Source organism: Triticum urartu, chromosome 1A (genome assembly GCF_056163025.1).
Source record: "Triticum urartu cultivar PI428250 chromosome 1A, HENAU_Tu73, whole genome shotgun sequence".
Lineage (NCBI taxonomy): Eukaryota > Viridiplantae > Streptophyta > Magnoliopsida > Poales > Poaceae > Triticum > Triticum urartu.
The window spans coordinates 571,691,059-571,711,061 of record NC_141873.1 but is presented as its reverse complement, the minus strand read 5'-3'; the positions used below and the strand labels follow the sequence as shown (position 1 = coordinate 571,711,061).

General features: G+C 44.9%; 1 protein-coding gene across 1 annotated transcript; it reads right to left on the bottom strand.

Annotated features, from left to right (window-relative positions):
- Window positions 1-599: 599 nt before the first annotated feature.
- On the bottom strand, window positions 600-6,068 carry LOC125530755 (cinnamoyl-CoA reductase-like SNL6). Its single transcript, XM_048695159.2, has 5 exons — window positions 5,690-6,068; window positions 3,774-3,949; window positions 1,363-1,563; window positions 1,112-1,265; window positions 600-1,015 (listed from the first exon to the last, which is right to left on the bottom strand). Exons 1-5 carry the CDS (start codon window positions 5,958-5,960, stop codon window positions 705-707), a joined length of 1,113 nt encoding a protein of 370 aa, XP_048551116.1. The 5' UTR covers window positions 5,961-6,068; the 3' UTR covers window positions 600-704.
- Window positions 6,069-20,003: the final 13,935 nt, after the last annotated feature.

Genomic DNA, 20,003 nt, shown 5'->3' with positions numbered 1-20,003 from the left:
GGCCACAGCATACGAGGCAGATGATCGGCGGTGGCGGGAGTCGGGGAACTCTAGACGCGTGAGGGTCGCTGGTGTGGGGGAGGAGAAAAATGTTTCTGTATAGTCTCTAGTTAAAAGATTGGTGCTATTAGCCTGATTACATACCTTGTTTTGGACTCTGATTACATACCTTGTTGGAGCTTATGATTGCTTCAAAATAAATTTGTCTTTCAGACATGCACTTCATGAAAGTCTGGAATGCATTCTAGGTAAGTTGGACAGAAAGAATCCTAGTCAGCGTGTAATTGTGTATAACTCTTTGTACGTTTAGCATTACTGCATGGTGATTTCATTCGTACACCTGTGAAAGACACTCTGTGTCGATGCTCTCTGCTTCTCAGATGCTCACGGCTCCTGGATCATCGCCCTACTTACGGGACCTCGTTGAAATGGTTGCAGCTTTGGGCATGTCCCGTGGCAACCATGACACCCCATACGTATGCTTGGCGCGTAGATGCAGCCGGAGCCCTGACGGCACCAGCAAAACGGCCTTGCGCTACGGTTTCATCGTCCTACTCTACCGGATCACCTCTGCAAAACACTCATGGACTCATGGTATCTACTCCTACTAAACTAGCTCAGCTTTATTATTCACTGGGGCACAACTCTGTACAACGCACGCCATTTTCTCTCCTCCCACGCGGCGACTCCTCCTCCCGGCCGGGTCAGTCGTACGCGACGGGGAGGTAGGCGTCGTGGGTGCACCGCCTCCGGGAGGACACCAGCCGCGCCAGCTTCCGGTTGCAGAGCTCGAACGACGGCGGCGCGGCGGCCGGGGGCGGCGGCGCCCTCGGCCGGAGCCCCAGCTGCCGCTCCAGCTCCGCGAACTCCTCCGCGCGCCGCACCACGTGGTCGTAGCAGATGTACCTCCCGCCGGCGGTGCCGCCCATCGCCTCGTACACGCGCACGTGCGCCTCCGCCACCCGCTCCACGTCCGCCGTCGCCAGCAGGCCCTCCGCCAGCATGGTGTGCGCCCCTGATATTTTCATCGAAGGAACAACTATCTGTCAGTGCTCGATCTGGGGACAATGCTGGTTCGATGCAAACACAATGGCCAGACAGAAACACAAACCTTTGAGGTAGGCAATGGAGGGGGTGGAGTTGCGCCGGCGGAAACCCGGCCCGGTCACCAGCGCCGGGCACACCGTCACGAGCTTCAGGTCCCGGCCACGCGCCGCCCTCCATGCCGCCTTCTCTGCCATCGTCTTGCCAAGCGCAAACCACAGCTACAAGAACAAAATAATTGTTTCACACCGTTAGATATACACTGCCGGTTGATCCACGCAATGGAGAGTCTACAGGTTGAGCGGAATCTCTCATCACCTTCTTCTCACGGCAGAAGGTCTCGTCGCTCCAGCAGCTCTCATCGACGGTGGCGGGGAACCGGTGGCGGTGAGGGTAGCTCTGCCTCCACACGCAGGCCAGCAGCGACGAGGTGAAGACGCACTTCCTCACCGACTCCGTCCTCACGCACGCTTCCACCACCTGCTCTGCCGCCTTGGCTTCCAGAGTCGCCATGTGTTTCTGTTCAAGTTAACATTAGAAAAGTTATTAAGCGAGCCAACTTAATTTGGAGTAAGACCCGGTCTAATCAACATTCCAAGAATCTGTCTGCAAAGCACAGGTGGTGTAATGTAAAAATAAGAAGTGTTCTTAATTTTTTTTTCATTTTTGAAAAACATCCGCAACAGATTTTAAAGGACTAAATACAATCACAAAATTTGACTCAGTGGACCTTATGATTATTTCAAAGGAATCACAAGAACTGGGAATCTAGCAAGACTGAAAGAAACAGAAATGGAAGTATTCAGCAAGACTAGTACAAGTCTACAACTACTATCTGTTGGACCTTGAACAAGTTATCAACTCATCATAATAAACTGAAGGGCAGGTATAACCAGATCAACACCGACGGTCAATGGGCTACAGCCAAGCCACGTCAATTTTCACCTGATATTTTGTACAAAGTACTACTTTTCTTGGCGCATACTGCAAGTCTGCGACCCGGTATGATCAACTTTGGAAGAACTACGTTGGAACTTTCAGAGACGAAAGTGCTATGGATTCTGGCATAGAATGTCAAAAAAGATAAGACAGGGCACCACCTAACCAATTTATTCTATCACCTTGTTATTGACCCAAAAGGTGCTAAAGCAAAGCACCAGGAGGCTGAAGCTACTCCGCGCATCTGACAAAGCAGAGGCAGTGCTCAAATTTTCATATTGCTCTTCAACAGGATGAGCTTTCGACAACCGAAAGATCAACATGATGCCTTTCATATGTACACGTTCAAACCAGCAGGAACTCAAGCATAGGTTGTACTCTTGAAAAGTACAGGTAAAGGGCATGTGGACTAAGTATCCAGGCCAGATGCTTTGCATGATAAGTAATCTAAAAGTGTTGGTGGAAATCACATGCTATGGTACTACAAACCTAAATTATGTTTCATCGTGCATTTTTTTTCTCAAGTGTATGCAAAGCAGAGATAAATAATGCAAACAAATAGTAGCATATTACAAAGCAAGATCAAGAGCTACATCCATATCCATGATGAGTCTGCTAAAGCAATGGGTGTCAGCATCAGGCATGATCCAGTAAAGGCCCTACATCACCAATCTGAGTGGATTTGGTAGTTCCACTGTCAAACGCCATGCGAGCATGCGAATATAAGATATACTTGCAACCATTTTGGGGCTTGATTTGGCCTACTATGTTCAAACTATTTCCATCATATATCTGGATTTTGGAATCAGTAGGCTGTAGGCCCCTACCACCACTGGTTTTGTAGTAGGTATGCTTAGCAAATGGTTGGATGGTTACTTCTCACTGCAGCGGTCAATTCAGATAATTCCTTGATGCTTTTGGTCAGATAAAGTGCAACAGAAAAATGTAGAAAGAAACTGAATACAAAAGAGCTTCCAGTAATGACATCTGAAAAGTCAAGCACTCCAACTACACAAAGCCTATTGTGACATCAAATTTCCATAGCCTCATGAAGTTCATAAATCAATGGTTGTTGGCAGGATTCAATCGGAGATGAACACCACACCAACCAATCTTAGTTATATAGTAGATGCACACAATACGGATGATGTGGCCAAGGTCCTTTCCCAGGATTCATTGAAGGATAAGCACCGTGCATAGTTCACATTGCAAATGACCATGAAAATCAACGAATTCTTACTCTTGTGATCACACATTGTGATAACACCGCTGGGAATAACCCAGCGCAGTACAAGATAGGGGTTGTCGCTAACTTGCATAACTACTGGCTGCAATGTGTACAGGTATTAAGTATGAAAATTCATCTCTCTGTAATAACAACTGACTCCCGATGAAATGTAAACGACATATGACTGATTTAATATGATTGTCGTGTTGTTTGTTAGCCATGATGTCCCTTGGTACTTTACATTTTGGAGCACTGGTAGAGTCCTCATCATGTTGACACCCACCTATATCGCATATGCCCTTACCAACTTGACACCCACCTATTCCATAATGTACCACCTCTTTGCCTTCCTCAAGGGACAAGACAAAAGTTTTTGTGTCACAAGTTGAGATGTAGGAGCAGTGACACTGTCAATAACAGCATCTCCCTTCCGCAAACAAACAAAACAAGCAGACGAGTTTATCCAACATATTTTGCACGATGATTCTCTCATGCATGATGAACTTTCGAGACATATATCTACCTATTTTAGGAACGTTGATAAGGGGTTGTGTGAGCTCACCGTGTAGCCGGAGATGCCTCCTGGATCCACGAGTGATGAGGTATGGAAGACACCAACACAGCCATCGAAAGCTCGGTGCAAGCTCTCCGGGTCCATGACATTTGCCATAATAGTCCAGACCCCATCCCTGCCATTCTCACCGAACAAATCCATCTCCCTCAGCTTGTCCAGATCCTCTGCCAAAGAAAAATAAATACAACTTAGTTTTGGAGTTCAACTTGGCAGTAAGAGTGAGCTATGAATGGGCTAGCATGGTATCAACAATTCACAAGTGAGTAAGGCATCAAGCTGTAGAAAATGATCACTTTCGACAGTAATTATAAAGAGGCAGCAATGTCACATCGAATGCTGCATTAAGAGAGACCATATAGGCATTGTCAGACACATTGTTGCTGACCTAGAGTAAGGATCAGACACAATGTCACACCGATTATTTTCACAACCGCCCTCCTCCTGTTCCAAAAAGGTGCAAGTAACATGGGCAAAAGTTACACGCATTTGGGTGAATGTTCGAGAACATGTGCCCACCGTTTCTTATCCTCCTTGATTAGGAAACTATGGCTTTTAAAACTGACAAGCTGCTAACGGACAAGGAATGACGCATCAGTTAACTTTAGGTAGCATATTAATTCCCCAAATGGTCCATTCAAGGAGGTGGTAAGCTAAGGTGATCCTATCAGTGAGTGACTACTAAACAAAAGGTGATCCTATCACTGAGTGACTACTAAACAAAAGGTGATCCTTATCAGAAATGCAATTCACATATACCTTAATTGCCCCAATAAATAATCATATCCATCGGAGAACGACTACAGTTGAATTTCTTGCGCTGATGTGTGTGAAACAGCCTTGATTCTTCCCCAAAAGAAAAAAAAAGCCTTAGTTGGTAGAGTTGGCTGGTGTGCAAAACAGCATTAGAAATGAAAAAAAAAAGTGCTGCCTCACTAACATCAGTACATGATGCTACTGTGAAAATTGATGTTTCCTTGTTCTCCATTCGTTGACTAAATTACCTCGGCCTGGCCTAGGCCACACAAACTGAATGGACAGTTTAACATCCTATTCTGTCGTTTTTCCCGCAACCGATCAGGGAAAGGTATGAAACTCATGAAACTTGAGGAGCGAAAAACGGGGCATGCATTCCTTATGCATGACTCCACAGGCCCTTTCGCCTTTCACCCAAAGAGGGTGAACCCTGAACTGACCGATTTGGCTCCAAGGTGCAGGCAAAATTTTCTTGTGGTCGAGAAGAAGTGCATTGGTGAAACGTCAGCTACTACTGAGGGCGACGTGGTCATGAGCTGCGGACGGATTGTGATGGACCATTTTCAACCAACAAGTCCATGTCCCCAGCAGAAAAACACACACCTACGCACCAAACACTTGGACACATCGCTAGCGGTGACATCGCCAGCGCTCGGACGCATCCCTGTTCACCGGCGGTGACGACATACCGATTAAACGGAAAAATGGGAGGGCCCCGGATTGTGGTAAAGAAAGTGGGTTGAGATTATCTTGTCCCCTTTCCCTTTGGAGCTAGGCACAACAACGAAATTACCATGGGCCCGGTTCCTGAACCCGAGCCGCTAAATTCTGAACTGCAATTTTGCACCTCCCACGCAAAGGGAAATGGAACTTGTACTGGACTCGTGGCGCAGCTGTGCAAGCTACTCTATCTATGTAATTTAAATTCGGAGAGCGGACGTGTGAGTCCACGGCGCAAGCATTGCGGAATCCGCCACGAAATTTCGGAACGGCGGGGGAAGGTGGCCAACTCTCTCTCGGTCCGTCCGTATGTGGAATGTCGGGGCAGAGAAGCACCAAATTCCCCACCACCCGTCTCGCGTTTTAAACTCGACCAAGCGGTCAAGAGTCAACGAGCCACGGACCAAGCTAGCAAGAAGGGACGAACGGACCTTGGGTCTCGAGGGCGAGGCGGACGGAGTAGCCGTGGCGGAGGAGGCGGTCGACGACGGCGAGGCCGAGGAAGGAGATCCCGCCCGTGACGCACACGGCGCGCGCCTCCGCGGCGCCCTCGTCGGCGCCGGCCCCGCGCTTGCCCGCCGCGGCCGCGCCCCCGCCCCGCCACCTCCACGCGGGGCCGGGGCCGCCGGCGCCGAGCAGCAGCGCCGCCCGCATCTCCTCCACCTCCGCCGCCATGCTCTGCGTGCTCCGCAGCACCCCCATGGCGGCTTTGCTCTGCTCTGCTCCGTGTCACCTTGCCTTGGCGTGGCCGCGGGGGCGTGGCGTGGAGTGGGGGCTGGTGGTCGATGGATCGTGTGATGATGGGTGGGTGGGCGACGTGGATATATAGGGGACGACGGCTGCCACGTCGTCGGCTCTGCGCCAACGACGAGCTCCTCGTGGCTGGCCGCGCTCCGTGCCCGGCTCGGCTCGGCCCGACCGCCAAAACAATTGGGCGACGGTTCAACCAGCGGGAATTATTCATTTTGTATGGCGCCGGTCCGATTTTTTACAGGTTGAGCATGTGCTCCATGGCTGATCATATACAAGTAGAACCACACGTAGTCAAATGGAAGTTGTCTAGTCAAATGGACGTATGTTCACATGAAATATTTATTTTTGCGCGATTTCTGCTTGCTATATGCTATATTTGCCGAAAACCGTGTAGCCATTTGACTGCACGAACTGGCCGGTGGGTGGCTTCGCCGCCACTAATTACAGTTTTTTTTAAAAAAAAAAAATTGCGTGTATGGCATAGTCAGACTGGATCGCACAATTGTTTAGCTTTGACCCCAAAAGCCAAAACAGTATTCCTCAAACAAGAGTATTTGTCCCGTGTGCATGTATAAGGTATTCACACGTGACATGCACTACATATACATATATAGTACAACTGTATAAGGTACTACAGCATCAGCCCGGTCGGTCCGTTTATTTATTTCAGAGAAAAAAAAAGCTAGTTGGTTCCTTCGCCGTGGCATTCGTCTGATCCCAGCTACCGCGGCGACCTCTTTTTTTTTTTTTTTTTTTTACATTGGCCGCCGCGGAGCTGGCTGGCCAGGCCGGCCAGTATGTGGAGAGTTTTGTGTGTGTGTGTGTGTGTGTTGGCACTTAGCAGGGCCCGCTTGATCTGGAAGGATTAGGATTAGATCGGCTAGCCATGGCCATGATTCATATCCTATCTACTACTAGGGACCAAAACCAAAACCAAACCGTGGGTCTGGCTAGATTAGCTAGAGTCAATCGCTCGACGTGCTCTACTACTAGACTTTTTGGTGGGAAAGAGACACGATGCTCACTTCCAAAAGGAACAGCTGGCCTTAGTTAATTAATTATAGTACTGCTACTTTCTCACCGTACGAGTGGTCACTAATCCCGCGCTGACAGCCGTTAGATCTTAGAAACACAATGCCCGAGTGCCGTGGTTCTCCCATGGGATGTGTTGGGCCCTCCGTTAAAATCGAGGGCATAGTAACTTTTATTATTTATGATGTTTGTTGTACCGTTATGATTGAAAATGAGTAGAACAAAAATTATTCTGTAAAATAAATCGGGGGCATAGTAGATCGCTCTAGTTGTCAAAAACCTTCTCCAAAATTCCATATCTTTCAAGAGGGCATCGTCTAACCCATCCTGATATTTTAGTCTGCAAAAAGATAAATTATCACGTACCTACACAAGTGTCACATAATAATATATATACAAACATTACTTATAACTAGATAAACTAGAGAGTAAAGTGCTTCTTGACTTCAATCATCGTTGGTCTTGTAGTAAGTCGTACGGCCAACTCCAAGGCGCCATCGCAAACAAACGTGGGTCTTGTCTAGATTTTATCCACTTAGGTCGGGCAATGAGGCGGCTGCCTGCTTCTTTTGTGTTTGCGTTGACAGTGCGTCTAACCTACCAACGCATTTGGTCCATCTGGTCGACTGACAGTCAAATATATACATTTTTAACGCATATGTCTAACTAAAAAGAAACATTGCATATAGTTTAACCAAATAAATCACATAGTACCGTAATAATAAATAGTTTTATAACCGAATAAAAATCACAAAGTTTACAACAAATTTAAATTTTCATAAATACATCAAAAGAAAATGAACCGATACATTTACTGGTTGCCAAGGTGAATCCACTTGTGCTCAACCAAGTCATTTTGGAGTTCGATGTAAGTTTGCCAATCACGCATTTTGTGATGAAATTCGGTGAAGTGTGCAAACATTGCCGGTTCTTGTTGCTCAGGCACAACATTTTCATGCTGAAATTGAAACCCTTTGTCGTAGATGTTGTCATCACGCTCATCCTCCACAATCATGTTGTGCATGATCACACAAGAAGTCATCACCTCCCAAAACTTCTCGGTGCTCCATCTTCTAGCATGGTGTCGAACGATAACCCGTCCAGATTGAAGCACACCAAAAGCACCTCCACATCCTTCCTAGCACTCTCTTGTGCTTGGACAAATCTCTGCCTCTTCTCTCCTTCTAGATTGTATATTGTCTTAACAAGAGTTGACCACTGAGGATAGATACTATCAACTAGGTAATATTCCTTGTTGTGGTTGTGGCCATTGATCTCAAAGTTGACCTCTGGGTTGTGGCCTTCTGCAAGCCTTGAGAACACCAGAGAACGCTGAAACACGTTGATGTCATTATAAGAACCGGTCATGCCGAAAAAAGTGCGCCAAATCCAAAGCAACCTTTCATGCTTCTAGACAGTGCAACCTTTCACATGCCCCTTGTACTGCCCCTGCCAAGCAAATGGACAGTTCTTCCACTTTCAGTGCATACAATCTATGTTATCAAGCATTTTCGAAAAAGCCTCTTTCTACATTGATCTCCAACAATCGGGTTGTATCTGCGGCATTTGGCTCTCTTAGGTACTCAAGGCCAAACTCTGCCACGGCGGGCTTTTGCAAAACATGTACATTGATGCAAGACTTGTGGACTCACTTATGCGGACGTACTCGTCCACAAGATCACTGGTAATTCCGTATGCAGGCATACGAATAGCCGCAATGCATTTCTGATAAGAGGAGAAGCCAACCATTCCAAGGCCATCCTCCTTGCACTCAGAGTGATCATCATATGCTACCACTCCCTCCCGAAAATGGTTGAACACATGTCTCGCCATCCGGAAGCGGCGCCGGAAAAAATGAGGTTTGAAGAGCGGGGACGTGCACTAAAAGTAATCGGCGGAAAATATGCAATGGCCACTCTCTCTATTGCGGTTCAACGCCAGAGCATCATCCAATGACGAATCATCCGATGAACAAATGATGTCGTTGAAAAAAAATACTCATCTCCACTATCCATGGTACCTTGCGAGCAAAGTGTCGAAGACCTTGTGGTCGTGGTGGAGATGCGTTCGGTGAAAAGCACCCCGGCCTCCCTTTGCAGGCAGTAGGCCCGTTGAAGCGGAGATGAGGGCGGCAGGCGGCCTTGGAGCGCGAGGGCGGATGGATATTGGAGGTGATGGACAGTGCTGGCGGACGTGGTTTCTCTAGCACCGGCGGCGGCGAGAAAATGCCACAAACGCCAGCAAGAACTCCTCCGAAGCGGCGGGTAGGTGGGGGAGTATGTGGAAGCGTGGCGGAAGGTGGGCAGCGATGGAGCATCCGAAAGATGGGTAACAGCGGCGATGGTGACGAGGGGCGGGAGGGTGTAGGACGTGGAGGGGAGGAGGCAACATGTACGTGTCACCGACTGACGGATCAGGGAGGACTAAGAGAGCAATCACATGTGTCCACTTCGTGTCCACGCAGACGCAAACCCTACCCAAAATTAGGTCGGATATGGGTCACGAACGAACAAAAATCAGATGGCCATCCGTTTGCGACAGAAACGACCCAAATTGACATGTGCAAACCAAATGGGTCCACGGCAATCTCCGCCTCTAGCTCATCGAGGGGCACTACACCTCCTCCTGCTCTAGGGAGTGCTCTTGAAGCGTGAGCTCGCTGTCTTCCTCATATTCTTCTTCTGTCGACGTGCTCTACTTTTCTGTGAGCATAGGCATACGGCCCTGCCTAGTCGGTATCATGCGCCCCGCTGTGTTCACTAACGGTGTCTCTTTTCATTTTTGTTGGTCTTCTTTTAAAAAACATTATTTTCTCTTTTCAGGAGTGTTTTTTTCTTCTGTTTTTTGGTTTTGCATTCTTTGCAATTTTATCTGTTTTGCAATATACAGTGAACATTTTAACTTTGAATATTTTTTAGTATACATGAAGATTTTGCAATATACAATAGAAAAATTGTTCTAATAAACTTTGAACATTGTTTTATATGCTGAACATTTTTTATACACTCTAAACATCTTTTTAATATACGATAAACTTTTTAAATATACACTGAACTTTTAATAAAACACACAGCACCAGTTTTCTATAATATATTTCTAATTTTTTTATAGTTTTTAAAATATGTAACTCCTAAACAATAATACTGTTGTTTTTCCTGAAAACTCGACTAAAAAACCAAAGAGCAAAATAACATAAACTGCTCCCGTGTCGTGTGCGCTGACACACCTACCTTTGCTCTCAGCGAAGCATCCTGTATTTTGCCGGCTGCAAGGCCGAAAAATATTATGCGACGCTCAATGCGGCAGATTGCCGCTGAATCCCAGTGGACAACAAGCTAGCGATAGAAATGGACCGGGCCATTTTGGCGGTAGCAGCGTACCCAGATTCTGGTTTTGGAAACTTTCTAGAAGACTCCTGGTTTAGGAACCGGTTTCTTTTTTTTTGTAGTTTCTTTACTGGTGTTTTCTGTATTTTTTGTCGTTACTTAATCTGTTCTTTCTTTTCCACTGTCTTTTTCTTTTTTTCCAAGCATTCAAAAATTTCAGAAAACTTTGTGATTTACAATTTTTTTTAATAATAAGAAAACATTTCGAATTTCAAACATGTTCGTGTTTTTAAAAATTGCTCCATATGAAAAAATGATCATTTTTCAAAAAAATATTCGCATTTGAAAAATATGTTCTGCATGTTCAAGTTAGCTCTTTTTCACGTGGATCTTTTTCCGATTTTGGGAACCTTCTGGCTGGTTCCTGGCCGGTTTTGGGAACCCTCCAGAAGGTTCTTGAACCGGGTTTTCTGTTTTTTTTTTCTTTTTTCGTTATAATTATTTCTGTTTTCTTTTCTTTTCTTTTATTTCTTTTTGTTTTCTTTCTTTGGTTTTTTATTTTCTTCTCCTTTTTTCATTTTTTTTACTTTCTATAGTTATTTCTCTTTCTTTTCTTCTCCTTTTTTTCATTTTTTTCTGAAAATATTCAAATTTTGTTCGTGTTTCCAAAAATGTTCATATTTCGGAAAAATGTTCTCAAAATTCAAAAATTGTTCTCGTTACACAAAATAGTTCAAAACTTTCAAAATTCAAAAAATGTATCGGATTTCAGTTTTTTGTTCACGCATTTTAAAAATGTTTGCGCTTCCAATTTTGTTTTGATTTTTTCAAAATGCTCAGCGGCCATCGTCTCTTTCTGCTTAAACTTATATGTGCACAAAGCCATCACAGATTCATGGGATGCCGGGGTTGGTTCTTGGTTGTCTGGTCACTGACTCACTGCATTATTTTAGTACGTACGTATAGGCAGATTAGCGTTGGGTGTGAGACCGTTTGATGCTACTGGTAATATTCCTTGCCCTAGCTCCAAGTAAATCTTATTCTAAGCCCATATTGATAGAGAATACAATGATAACAGGACCAGATGTTCTTATGGAACGTGCATAACTTGTATAAAAACTAGCCCGTTGCACGTGAAATGGGCCTGGAAAACCCCAGAGAAGGGAATCCCAGGGAAACCGGGTGGGCAAGCACAGAATAAGCCGAGCAGGACGACTAGTCAAATCCAAACCCCAAAAGATACTGCTTGATTTACCCGTATGTTATCCCATACTAGTCCTAGCAATTACTCAAATGTTAAGAGGAAGATACTTAATCAGATGGTAAGAGAAAGCTGATGGCTGAACATTCCCAGCACAAAAGGACAAGCCAGAAACACACCGGATCATAAGACGACAACGGAAACAAATCCAAGAGAAAGGGACGGCACTAGTTCGACTAGTCTCTGTCACACTCAGGCTGGGCTCCCAGGGTTGCAGTAAGAAACTAAGAATGATAAAAATCCAGCCTAGCTAGCTAGTAGTAGAATCAGCACTGCTGAGATGGAAAAGCATGCACGGTGAAAGAAAAGAAATTCTAAGCACATCATACACAAGGAAATCACAAACATAGACCTAAATGGATCATAGTAATTGATTTGACCACACCAAAAATGGTAAAACTAGGGTTTGCAATAAATTGACCAAATGCACACAAAACAAACATCTCAACCAATCAAAGGGAGGGGGAATGGGGGAGGTACCTTGGGTAATGAAAATGCTCCGGATCCACCGATGAAATCTCAAGCAAGTTGACTGGATCTAGGCGGGTTTGTGAGGGGGAGAGGAGCTGAGCACGGGGAAGAAGAGTGGTGGTGGGGCCCACAAACAAGCCCCTCCCCACCTTATCCACCACACAGGGCCCTACCGCCAGAGTAGCCGGCGGTAGGCTTTAGTACCCTACCGCCAGATCCCCTGACGGTAGGCCCTTTTCCACGTCAGCCAACTCAGACGACCGTCAGTCGCCGTCAAAGGGCCTACCGCCAGAGGGGACGACGGTAGGTCGTGCGACCCTACCGCCAGCCTCCCTGGCGGTAGGCAAAAGGGTCAGATCCCGAATTATTTTCGAACGGGATCAGATCCTGATTGTTTGCAAAAAGGGTCAAGACACGAAATTTTGCCTCCGGATGGCGTGCTCTTCCTCGGTCTTGTCGTAGCCTCTTTTTTCTCTTTTCGCGAGGCTCTCGCAGCGTTCAGCACCCACATCCCGATTTCCCCCACCTCCTTCCCCCCAAATAGCGCCGCCGCTTGCCACCTGCGCCCACCGCCGCTGGGATCTCGACCCGCACCTCCCCTCCTCCCCCAAGCCTCAACACCACCGCTGGGATCCTGTCTGGGGCGGCTTGGATGGTGACCGTGGATGTCTGCTGCACCAATTTTTTCTGTATCTTCAGATCATGGCTCTTTTATGTTTTTTCTGTATCTTCAGATCGTGTCTCTTTCATGTTCTTTTTGTCAGACTGTCTGGAATCCCCAATCCTTAGCTTCTTCTTGTTGATATCCTAGAAAACTCAAAAGAGTATATAAACTAAGATAATTGGATATAAATTAGCGATGTGGGACTATTGAATATTGAATAGATGAATGAATTAGTCCTTGCATCGTGCGTGACGTGCAGGCCGTGGCTGAGACGCGCGGTGGTGAGCCCAGTCCAACAAGAGATAAGAGCCGCAGGCATAATTTCTAACAAATGTAGGGATTTTTATGCAAAAAATGAAACGTTTTATCAGAGTGCCACTTAAACAGGGACTGTGGGTTTATTTCAAAGAAACGGAGGTTTTTTTTCGCAAAAACGTCAAAGACGTACGACCAGAAGCAATAACTCGTTTATTAGTAGGTAGAGATTTTTTTTTACTTTTTTCTTATTCTTTTTATTTTTCTCTGGATTTCTTTGTTTCTTTCTTGTTTTCTTTGGTTTTTTTCATTTTATTTCAACACGTGTCTACATTTTTCGTATACATGTGAAACAGTTTTAAAATAATTGAATGCATGATTAACATTTTTAAAATATATTTTCAAATATATTTTAAAAAATATCTAAAAATTCTTATATTTTTTCCCATAGTGATCTAAAAAGTCTTATGTTTCTTTACAGAGGGAATACATGTTAAACATTTCTAAAATGCATGTTAATTTTTTTAAATTATACAAAACGTTTTAAAAGTATCTGAACATTTTCTTACATTGTGCAAATATTTTGTCAAAAAGTCAAAAAATATTTCAGAAACGCGGGAATATTTTTAAAATGTAACGCATATTTTTTTCTGAATGGTACGAACCATATTTTTTGGATATATGAATATTTGTTTACATTGTATAACATTTCCCCAAAATTTCATGTGCATTTTATTGAAATGCATGATTTTTTTAAATGATAAGAAGTTGTTTTCTAAATGCTATCGACATATTTTTTTACACTAACATAAATTACATTGTTTCAATATTTTTAATAATCTTACGTAAACTATTTTTTTTGAAATATATGTTTTTTCGACAACCTCATGAAGTTTTTATTAATCCGTCACAATGTTTACAGGGACAAAAGTAAGGTCTCCAAGCAGTCCTAACCAAACATGGCGGCCACCCTGGAGAGATAAAGCATACTTCGCTAAGTTGTGAGCTTCGAAATTCGAGCTCCTAAATTCATGGATAAATTTACAAAAATCAAAATCCAAAGAGTGTCGTATTATCACCTGTATAATCGCTCCATAAATGGATGAATTCCCCTTCTTCAAATTTTCCACCACTACCTTGCAGTCCGAGGCCACATGTATCCTCCTTTCACAGAGATCATCTGAGAGATCTAGTGCTTCTCTGATTGCAATCGCCTCCAAAGTCTGTGGTTCTGCAATAAAATTGAGGACCATTACAGAAGCTTCCAAGAATGTCCATCCGCACTACACTACGGCGTACTGCCCCAACAGCACCACACTTTTTTTTTTGAACTTCGGCGACTATATTTAATTCATAATCATATCCTTTACAATAAGCGGAATCAGAACAGCACCACACTTAGCTCTCCTAGCGGTTGAAATATATGTATTGATAATTATTTTGGAAAAAAAAGAACAATGTACACGTACGTGCGTGCTTATGGGCCGGGCCATTTAGGCGTCCGAGACGGGCATGTGCCTCGCTCATGCAGGTGCGCCCGAGAAAAATATCCACGCGACGGAACGCACACGGTCCGCTCGCGGCCAGAGCCAGGTCTCCGGCGGCTCAACACCAACAGGCCACACCACACATGTCGCGGTTCCCCTCGCTGCTGCCGGCCGCCGGCCCTCCGCAGCCAGCCGACGGAGCAGACGGGGAGCGAGGGGCCCTCTCCGACCGGCGTACGGCTCCGTCACCCATCGCGCGGCGGCCCTGTCCATGGAAACGGTGGCCGGCATGGGCGAAACGAGTCGGAGAGGGCGACGAGGCGATCGTGTCCTGTGGCGTCTCTATTGTTCATGTCCGCTCTCCTAGCGGTTGCGCGCCGCGCGCGTTTTTTAAAGCCTAGTGCATGCATATGCAGGTCGCCTGGGTGTGCCGCCGCTGTCGTCCGGCCCGGTGTAACGTGGGAACGCGCCCCGGCGAGACACCGATGGGTCGCTGTAGCCTGATATCAGACATGTCAACACCAACAGATCGATCCATGGACGATGGATGACCGCCGTTACCTACGGATCCATCTCCAGCTAGCTGCCTAGCTACCTTTTCCGGTTGATGAAGGCCGGCGATGTGTTCGGTCCGGGAGGAGATGATGGTCGGTTCCTTGAAGATCGTGGCGCCATTTTTTGAAGTTTTCGCGACGCGTGATTTTTCCACCAAGAAAAAGTAAAGGAATCATCGATGTCCATATGAGCCTAGAGTCGTTTCCTACGCCGAACTAGGGAAATCAGGGCGAGACTTGGAGTCCAAGGGAGGGAGGAATTCATCTCCCGGCCGGCCGATGGGCCATGTACAAGAGTCTATTCGTTGATTCATGCGGTGGCGGTGCGGGTCGTTGATTAACCAATCCTTGACGCGTCCACTGCATGGCCGGCCGTCACATCGGTTGCACACTCCACTACCCCAGTGTCAACACCAGACTGCTCCACGTTGGGAGGAATCTGCGGCCTGTTGATCATGAGAAAATTCTCCCGTCAGAAAAGAAAAGGAAAAACATGAGAATTCAGAGCACCTCTACCTTCTACATAGTACAGTATTTCTTTACGCAGATGATTTGCCCGCTAGCAGCCGCGCCGCTGGGCATCTTGGTCCCCTGCGAAAATGCTACACCTCCGAAAAGTGCTACGTAATCTTACTCCAAAACGTTATCTCCTTCCCTAAAATTTTCAGGGTGGGGGCCGTCCTATCCAATCAAATTTTCATAGAAATTTTTTGTAAGTGTAGCAAAGCTCGATCCCCTGGCTCGGACCGTGCCCATCGCGGGGCGGCGCGGCGTCGCCGAGCTAGGGCCTGTCTGCCGAGGCGGCGCCGGCGGGCCGGTACGAACGAGCGGGGGTGCGTCGCCCTGTGTTGTGCTCCCCTGTTACGCTACGCGCGTTTGTAACTGATGAAACGCAGGTCGCTTGTGCCGCCGCCGCTTTCGTACGGGTGCAATGTAAACGCCTTGCGTGGGAACGCATGTGCCCTGTCGGTCCTCCATTATACTGCATATTACACGAGCGCAACAGGAATTTAACGTGCTGGTCGCTGTTGGATCGATCCAGAAACTCAACAGCAACAGATCGACCGATGCTGATCTAGTACTCACTAGCTAGCTACGCTCCCGACGACGTCGATCTCCAGCAACTCCACGTACGTGTTGCCAATTAGCCCACATGCATTTCCAATTCGATCATCGTCGGAAAACTAATGACCAATACTCGGTCGGGTACGGAATTGGAGCCGCGGTAATTGCTGTACAAGGTGTGAATGAACTGCGAGCCACGACAGCAGCATGCATGGTGTAAACCGCACCAGCAACTATGTCACTATGACACAACAGTGACACCGGATCTTCTTCAGCCATACATTGGACAGTAATAACAAGGGCAAGATCTGAACGATCACGCTGTCAGATGCAAGTGTTCGTACTTCCTCAAGGGAGCGGCGTGATTTTTTTGTATATTTACAGGAGGTAGTTAAGATTACATCAGATAAACTAGTCTACAAGTTGTACATCTAACACCCTCCCTTGATCTCAACAATTTCAAGATTGTTCCTGAAATCTTCAAGCTGCTTGACTGACAGAGCTTTGATACTTGATACTTGGAAGGAATGTACCGTATCTCCAATTTCTTTTCTGCAACTCTTTCTCATATCTCTACTCCTATAGAAGACTCAGTTGATGATGATGGTGTGTCTGTCATCCGTCATTCCTGACCATCAGATCCGCATCTAACGATTATGAGGTAAGTTGTGGCATTTTTGCAACAATAGCCCACTTCTCTGCTTCAATTTACAGAAAATCCCTTAGTATCTTGATATCAACCACATCCCTCCCTCACCTAATCAAAACAGCCCGAGGGATATATTTTGAGTGAAACATAATATATTTTTACTGATATATATATACCAAAACTATAGTGTTTTTCTTTCAAGTTTGTGAATATGTATTTTCTACTTTGGATCCGTTGCAATCGCACAGGCAACATGTTTAGTTCCGCTGTGAAAAATCAATGTCAACATGTTTAGTTCCGCTGTGAAAAACAGGGTTAGAAGAAAGATAAATTGCTTCCAAATTTTCACACAATAGTCCTTAGACATGAGATATAGTGTTGCTTAATTTCCAATTCTTCGAGCATTCCAATCAAATAATTTCAGTAGTGGCATTTGCCAGAGATTTATACTCAGCTTCTGTATTTGATCTTGACAATGTGGATTGTTTTCTAGCATTTCAGGAAATAATATCATTAACAAAAAAATACAACAAAATCTCCAATTGACTTTCTATCATCGCTACAGCATGTCCAATCAACATCGGAAAATGCATTAACAAGAGTAGAGTTAGAACGCCTAAACTGAAGTCCCAAATTTATGTTGTGCTTTACATATAGTACAATTCTCTTAACTGCTATCTAATGGGTGTTGGTAGGTAATGCAGATATTGACAAACTTTCTTAACATCAAATGACATATCTAGCCATGTCAAAGTCAAGTATATATTGTAGTCATCCCACATCACTTCTATATTTTACGTTTTCTTCTTCCTTAAGTGGCTCCCCTTCATATGCTGAAAAAATTTCTGAAGAGGACAGAGGTGTGGGTGAGGGCTTGCAGTCCTTCATCCCCGTGCGAGCTAGAACTTTAGTATATTTTCCTGATTCAGTACTATGCCATCTTGAATCTTCTTGATTTCAACGCCTAGGACAAACTGTAGATCACCAATAACTTTGAAGGCAAACTCTTAGCTCAAATCATGCAGAAGAGCATTAGTGGCACTTTGTGAGGAACTTTCAACTATGATATCATCAACATATATAAGTACAAGATAATTATGTTTGCCTTGTTGTAAATGAAAAGTGATGTGTCAGCTTTAGATGCAATAAGACCAAGATGCTTTAACCGGGAGCTCAACCTAGAGTAGCATGCTCTAGGTGTTTGTTTCAAGCCATAAAGAGCTTTATCAAGCTTGTACACATATATAGTGGGGTCTTTTCTTGTCCTTGTATCCTGGTGGTTGTCTCATGTAGACCTCCTCTTCTAGAATACAATGAAAAACACGCTCTGCACATCTAGTTACGTTGTATCATGCTCCACCCTTTAGATACAACAATAGCTAAACAAAGTCTTATAGTTGCGGCTTTTACAACATGACTAAATGTATCTTCATCATTTATACCGTAATGTTGTTTTAACACCTTTTTGCAACTAGACGTGCTTATATCTATCAGTAGAACCATATGCTTTCTTCTTGATTCTATACACCCACTAACAGTCAATGCCATTTTTTTTACCTCTTTGATCTGGTACAAGGTGCCAGGTTTTGTTCCTCATGAGCAAAGAGTATTCTTCATCCATTGCTCGTTTTCATCATGGGTCTTCAAGTGCATCATTCGATTTTGTTGCTTATTCTACAAGGACTGGACTAACGTCCTGTCGTTCCGTTTTTAAGGAACAGATCCGAACGCCCAGTGTACATGCATGCATGTGCATGTCACGCTTAATCACCTAGCATTTTTATTTTATTTTGTTGACCTTTTGTGGTTACGAGAAGCTTTCACGTGCATGTGTTGAATTCTCATATATAAGCATGCATATAGGACGAAGTTGCTAATGTCAGCAAAGATTCTTACAAACTTCTAAATTCAAAATATTTTGTAGATCAAACAGTAGATCCGATCAAAAAACTGTTTTGACATAAAAGACTCGTCTCGACGAGACGATCGAAACTAGATCCTATGTTGGTATCTTCCGATGACTTTTTTTTCTGATAAAAAGTTACCAGGCCCAGATTAAGTAAGTTATCACGTCTATGGTACATAAATTACCATCATATTTACATAGGAATTACCGGGACATAAAAAGTGGTCCTCCAATTCTCCCACATGCAAATGAATTAGAAGACTGAAATGTTGATGTCATCCTTGATTCCCCCTTATTTTGAATCTTCGAAATGTTTTGTAGCTCAAACCTTCAGTCCGGTCCAAAAATCGTTTTCACATAAAAACACGCCGCGAAGAGGGCATAGAAACTAGATCCTATGTTGATATGTTCCGATGACCTTTATTTCGGATCAAAAGTTACCACTTCTCGGCTAAGTAAGTTATCACACATGTGCTATACATATGTTATCATGTTGTTTACACAGATATTATCGAGGCATAGACCTTGTAACCTTCTTATCAGCTCTGGTTAAAGTTACTACGGTGATTGTGCATGTGTTATCACGTATGCGATGCGTATAGTACCAAAATATTTACACGAAAGTTGTCGGGTATGTTTTTAAACAACTCACTCGCCAAAGTTATCAGGACCGAGGCATAGAAGTTATCAGGTCTGAGATGTGTGAGTTACCATGCTATTCGCACAAAAGTTAACAGTGGTATATTTCATCACCCCCCTTCCCCCCGCACACCCACCCACCCCGTGCTAAAGTTATCAGGACCGGGGTACATAAGTTATCGGGTCTCCGATATGTGAGTTACCGTGCTATTCAGATAAAAGTTACCAATGGGATATTTCATCACCCCCCTAACACCCCCATGCCAAAGTTGTCACGACCGGGGTACATAATTTATCAGGTCTGCGACATGTGAGTTACCATGCTATTCACACAAAAGTGAAGGTGGTATATTTCATCAACCTCCCCCCTCCACACACACACCCCATGCCAGAATTATCAACACTGGGGTACATAAGTTAACATGTGTGTGGTGTGTGAGTTACCATGCTATTCACACAAAAGTTAACGGTGGTATATTTCATCATCCCCCCCCCCCCCCCCCGCATACACCCCCCCATGCTAAAAAGATCAGGACCGGGGTACATAAGTTATCAGGTGTGTGATGTGTGAGTTATCATGTTATTGACACAAAAACTTAATGGTGGTATATTTCATCACCCCCCCCCACACACACACACACGCAAAAGCTATCAGCACCGGGGTATATAAGTAATCAGGCCTG

Bases quoted from the DNA above. Each gene is read 5' to 3' on its own strand.
- LOC125530755 (XM_048695159.2), bottom strand. From the start codon at position 5,960: ATGGGGGTGCTGCGGAGCACGCAGAGCATGGCGGCGGAGGTGGAGGAG. The intron at 1,564-3,773 runs GTGAGCTCACAC...TAACTTGAACAG, and splicing joins GAGGCATCTCCGGCTACACG to AAACACATGGCGACTCTGGA. The intron at 1,016-1,111 runs GTTTGTGTTTCT...TGAAAATATCAG, and splicing joins CTCCATTGCCTACCTCAAAG to GGGCGCACACCATGCTGGCG.